The 6,000-nt window shown below is 39.9% G+C and overlaps 1 protein-coding gene across 4 annotated transcripts in view; it reads left to right on the forward strand.

Moving 5' to 3' along the window:
• The window catches only part of SLC25A14 (solute carrier family 25 member 14), a 34,665-nt gene extending 34,196 nt beyond the window's left edge, over positions 1 to 469 (forward strand). For all 4 annotated transcript variants that reach the window (XM_055376631.2, XM_019019805.3, XM_019019806.4 and 1 more), the window contains one exon: positions 18 to 469. In XM_055376631.2, the coding sequence (XP_055232606.1) occupies positions 18 to 59 (42 nt within the window). In that variant the 3' untranslated portion in view covers positions 60 to 469. The remainder of the gene's footprint in view (positions 1 to 17) is intronic.
• Positions 470 to 6,000: the final 5,531 nt, after the last annotated feature.

The raw sequence follows: 6,000 nt of genomic DNA on the forward strand, positions 1-6,000 counted from the left end.
CTTGACTTACTCCTCAGTTTTTTATTACATACGAGCAGCTAAAGAGGCTTCAAATCTAAGAACTGAATTATATGTGAGCCCAGCCCTGCCAGCCTTTCTACTCCTTTGCCCTTTTCCCGTGTTCTAATGTATTTTGACAATGTTGTAAGTGTTTACCAAGCCGTCGGTCTCCTAAGGGCCTCCTGATGGAAGAACAGTGGGGTGGTTCAAAGTTATTTCTATGTTTGTGTTACCATGTTAACTTTTCCCCGAGAGAAAGTGTTAACATTGAGACTCTGGCCCCAGATTGGTATCTTCTATGAAGATGGATACTGATGGGTGACATTGAAAACGGCCTGCTTTCCAAATGTGGTTAAATGTAATTGGTTAGCCCCAGACTTGGGCTAGAGCAGAAGGCGTAGGCCAGGGTGATTATTGCTATATGTGTTACAGACCTCGGTTCTCATTAAAGTATTTATTGGCAGAATCACTTTGGCTTTGTCTTCATTTACTATTTTCTCCTTTGCCAACTCTTGAAGTTACATTCTCCAGAGAATAATAAAGGAAGATAACTATGAAATTGAGACTGGACTCTTAAAGTGCACTTTTATGAGACGAGAATGAGTGCATTGTGCTTTCCCACTGCCATTCATTGTCATAATGCCACTGCTAAACGTTGGGCAGGTGGTTCTTTCTTAAACATGAATAAACAAGCAAGTGGCTCATTTGGAAGTTTCTACAGGTAAAAAGCTAAAAAAAGGCTTAAAATAGAAGCCTGTTCCCAGGGTTCTAATCATCTTACAGGTACAAAGTTCTGGCTACTTTATTTTGTACTGGAACAGAGCCCGGCTTATTGTAGGCACTCAAATATTTGTGGAATTAATAGTTCTTCATCTTTATCCATTCATTAATTTGTTCAACATTTATTATGTATCTATTATGTCTAGGACTATAAAATGGCTAAGACATAGTGTCTGTTTTCAAGCTCACATTATAGTGGAAGAACAGATTTGTAAGTAAATAATTACAGTAGGACCTAAGTACTGTGTGAGAGATGAACAAAATGCTGTGTGGGAGCACAGAGGAGGAACAGCCTTACCTAGAGGATTTGCCAAAGGCTTCATAGCAGAAATGACACTCGAGGTGAGACAGAGGAAGAGTCTATGTCACCATGAGGATAAGGCATTATACATTTTGACAAATGTGTAATATGTATCTATCATTATAGAATCATATAGAATGGTCTCACTGCCCTAAAAATCCTCTATGTTCCTCTTATTCATTCCTTCCTCTCGCCTAACCTCTGGCAACTACTGAGGCTTTTTACTGTCTCCATGGTTTTGCCTTTTCCAGAATGTCATATAGTTGGAATCATACTTTTCAGATTGGCTTTTTTTTTTTTAACTTACTTATATGCATTTAAGATTCCTCCATGTCTTTTTGTGGCTTGATAGTTCATTTCTTTTTAGCACTGAATAATACTCTATTGTCTGGATGTACCAGTTTATTCATTCACCCACTGAAGGACATCTTGGTTGCTTCGAAGTTTTGACAATGAATCAAACTGCTATAAATATTTGTGTGTAGGTTTTTGTGTAGACATTTTCAACTCATTTAGGTAAATATAATACCAAGGAGCACAATTGCTAGATGGTACGGTAAGAGAATGTTTAGTTTTGTAAGAAACTGCCAAACTGTCTTGTGAAGTGGCTGCACCATTTTGCATTCCCAACAGCAATGAATGAGAGCTATTGTTGCTCCACATCTTCTCCAGCTTTTGGTGCTGTCATCGGTTTGGATTTTGGCCCTTCTGATAGGTATGTAGTGGTATCTCATTGTTTATATTATTATTTTTTAAAACATTTACTATATCCATCAGATACCCTACTCATCCCCAATTTAGCAAAAGGGAACATATTTTTTTTTCACAATAGTACAGGCTGAAAATAGTTTCTTTTTTTGTTGCCCAGGCTGGAGTACAGTGGCGTGATCTCGGCTCATTGCAACCTCCGCCTCCTGGGTTCAAGCAATTCTCCTGCTTCAGCCTCCTGAGTAGCTGGGATTACAGGCACCTGCCACCACGCCTGGCTAATTTTTTTTGTATTTTCAGTGGAGATGGGGTTTCACTATGCTGACCAGGCTGGTCTCGAACTCCTGACCCCAGGTGATCCGTCCGCCTCAGCCTCCAAAGTCCTGGGACTACAGGTGTGAGCCACTGCACCCCGCCTGAAAATAGTTTCTTGAAGGATTTATATATATTGCAAAATGGCTTTAGTTCACCTCAACCTAAATATTATTCCTTCAGAAAAACCTTCCAGTGATTTCCTCTCCCCCAGTGTAAATAACTTTCCTCATTATAATTTCATATACCACATATCAGAATTTATATCTATGTACTATATGTGTGTGATTATTTCACTAATTTCTGTATCTCCCATCATTTGGGGCTCCATGAAAATAGGGATTATGTCAGTTTTGTTTACTACTGGGTTCTCAGTGCTTTATACAGTTATGTGCACTTAGTACACATTTGTTAAATGAGTAAATGAACTGGTCTGTATCCAAAGGATCTGATTAAATGCCTAAAACATAGGAAGGGTCCAACAAATACTGTGGAATTTAAATTGAATTAAATTAAAATTTGATTAACTGGGTGTGGTGGCCTGTAATCCCAGCTACTAGGGAGGCTGAGGCAGGAGAATTGCTTGAACCTGGGAGGCAGAGGTTGCAGTGAGCCACAATGGTGCCACTGCACTCCAGCCTGGACGACAGAGCAAAACCCCGTCTCAAAAATAAAATAAAATAAATTTTGAATTATTAGGAAAATGGCTGTAAGCTAAGGATTACTAAAGGTATGATCAAGTAGCAGGGCAGTGTTTTCCATGGTTTTAGTACCATATATCTGCTGGTGACTTCCAAATATACATCCTCAGCCCATACTTCTCCCCTGAACTCCATATTTCTATGTCCCACTGCTTATTCTACATCACTCTTAAAGTCTAATAGGCACAAGTTGGGCTCAGTGGCAGACATCTGTAGCCCCAGCTACTCAGGAGGCAGAGGCAGGAGGATCACTTGAGCCCAGGAGCTTAAGGCCAGCCTGGACAACATAACAAGACCCTGTCTCTAAGAAATAAAGTCTGAAAGACACTTCACAAAACAAAATTCTGGATTTGCCCCTAAAAACCCTTTTAGTGGCTCAGGCCTTGAAGTAATCCTTAACTCTGCTTACTCTCTTCCACAACCCACATCCTTTCCCCTAGGAAGTCATATTTGAAGGGATAAAATGATAACCAAAATCTGTAGGTTGTAAGATGCAAAAACTTTCCACTTTTTTCCCCTTTTTTTGAGAGGCTGGAGAATCAAACAACCCAGATAATAATAGCTAATTAATAATTAGCTTAATAATTATTAGCTATTAATAATAGGTAATACAGAGTATGGGTTTTATTATGTGCCAGGTACTGTTTAAGTATTTTGTGTTTATACTCTGTCTACATCCTTACAACCAGCCCTATGAGAGTAGGTACAATTCTCCTTTTTCAGATGAGAAACTGAGGCACAGAAAGGTGAAATACTTCTGCCTCTTTAACATGGCAGAGTCAGGATTCTAGCCCAGGCAGTCTGGCTCATGATCCCGTACTTACAATCACTATGCTTGAGGTGTACTGACTTAACCTTGTCCAGAGTCACTTAAAGTTTATGGCAGGTGAGCAGTAAAGAATATTGATTTCATTAATTCCCCTATCTTTATAGCGCCCTGGGAGAAAGAAGGTCAATAGTTTTTGTGGTTGGTCACTCTTTATCACTTAACAGTAACACTGGATTAAGATTATTTTCCTGGAGACCTGTGACTGCAAATACATCATTTCCCCTTTCTCCACTTTCTCCCGCTTCTCCCTCTTCCGTTTGTTGGCCTTTCTTCTCCGTGACCTCCTTCATCACAGCTCCACCCCCTTCTTCCTCCAGTCTGAGGACAGTTCACTAGGGGTAGCACAACAGTGTTCAAAAAGAGGGTCTTGCAGTCAGAGATGGCACACCAGAACAACATGAACTTGTTCCTGTTGTATGTAAGACCATTTGTTGAAGAATGTGGAATTATTGATACAGATGCCAGTAGTTTGAAATTTAGTAATTTGGACATGGGGCTAGGCTTTCCACCCTTTCTCCTGCAACGGAAAGAAGAACTTTGTTATAAACAAATTTATAGGAGGAAGGATTACTATGAGCCTGATTATAAATTAAATCTATTCACCAAAGCATGTCACTTAAGGGGTAATATTTTTATTAGCCTAATCTAGTCAGGATATTGCATGTAGGTTAATAAAATTGCTGGGTATTAAAAAATAAATATCTTCATGTCTTCTCAAAATGGCCATTTCTCTCTCTCTCTTTCTCTCTCTCTCTCTCTCTCTCTCTCTCTCTCTCTCTATATATATATATATATATATATATTTTTTTTTTTTTTTTTTTTTTTGAGATGGAGTCTCCTTCTGTCGCCCAGGCTGGAGTGCAGTGGTGCAATCTTGGTTCACTGCACCCTCCGCCTCCCGGGTTCAAGTGATTCTCCTGTCTCACTCAGCCTCTCAAGTAGCTGGGATTACAGGCATGCGCCACCACACTTGGCTAATTTTTGTATTTTTAGTAGAGACGGGGTTTCACTATGTTGGCCAGGCTGGTCTCAAACTCCTGACCTCAGGTGATCCACCCACCTCACCCTCCAAAAGTGCTGGGATTACAGGCGTGAGCCACCACACCCGGCCAATAATTTTTATTTCTGAGGTTTCACTATTAAAGGATAGTTCTTCTCTCCATTCAGTGTCTCAGCATCAGAATTCAGTTGTATTTTGGGCTGTGCTTTACTTACCATAAACACTTCATGCATCCTTGTCTCTTCCATTTATTTTGTAAATAAGAAAAACCATTTAACACTTTCATTCTATAAGATTACTAAGGGACCTAGCAAGATTAAAGTGGTGGTTGGAATTTTGAATAAGAAATGTTTGGATTATGAGTCTGTTTTTCACATTTGAAATAATCTCAGAGCCATTCAGCTACAATTTCTTAGTTTAGTTTTCTCACCTTTTTTTTTTAACTACTTCTGAGATGATATGATACCCATTTGCTTTTCTATAGGAAATGCTTTCATATTTGTTGAATGGCTCAATGGACACATCTGCAAAAATACTAAGGAGGGGTTGGTGGGTAAAAGCACATTGAACAGTTTTGTTATACAGCATGGCATTTTACTGGGCCTGTGACTGTGTTATCTCAGCAAGCTTATCAGCTTTTTAGTGCCTTAATGTCAACACAATTGAGACAGAACTGGAACTGATATGGATGTATCATGGTAAATGGGAACTGTGATTCAATCGTGGGATTGTTGGGCAACATACACCAAATAAAAACAAACCTAAGCAGATGAAGAGAGCCCCTCAGGCTCTTGGTCCTACGGGGTTTTAGTTTCCCCAGTGCTTGGTAGCAACTGAATCCCGTCTGCCCCATTGTGTACAAGGCCTTTTGAAAGAAACAGGAACTGCTTTGTGCATTGAAACAGACTCTTAGGCTCTTAGCAGCTGCATCAGTCGTTTCTAGGACTCCTCATGAGAGGGCTCTTTGAGCCCAGTGGCTGATTATAGTCCCAACAGCTTGTAAATGCAGGGAACGTATGGCTGAGTAGTAGCATGTTAAGCTCTCATGCACTTTACCCTGCCATGGTTGATCCATTAGGTGAAGCATATCTTGCCCTTTCAGCAAACTGCAAGACTATGTCTTCAAGGCTTCATTCAGCAGATTCAAGAACGGTTTCCTAGCTCTGCGTGAAGATGTTTTCTTATTCTCATGTCTACTCAGCATTTTATGGAGCAACTACGTCCGAAAATTTTAAGAGCCAAAACACTGAAATTGATATCTGGATATCACACTGCACTGTATTGATGGAGTTGTACTCTGTGAGAGGCATTCTTAAACTACTATGTTCTGTTAGTTCAGATTTCTGAATTTGCAGAAGGCAGATGAACC

The sequence above is a fragment of the Gorilla gorilla genome, chromosome X (assembly GCF_029281585.2).
Source record: "Gorilla gorilla gorilla isolate KB3781 chromosome X, NHGRI_mGorGor1-v2.1_pri, whole genome shotgun sequence".
Classification (NCBI taxonomy): domain Eukaryota; kingdom Metazoa; phylum Chordata; class Mammalia; order Primates; family Hominidae; genus Gorilla; species Gorilla gorilla.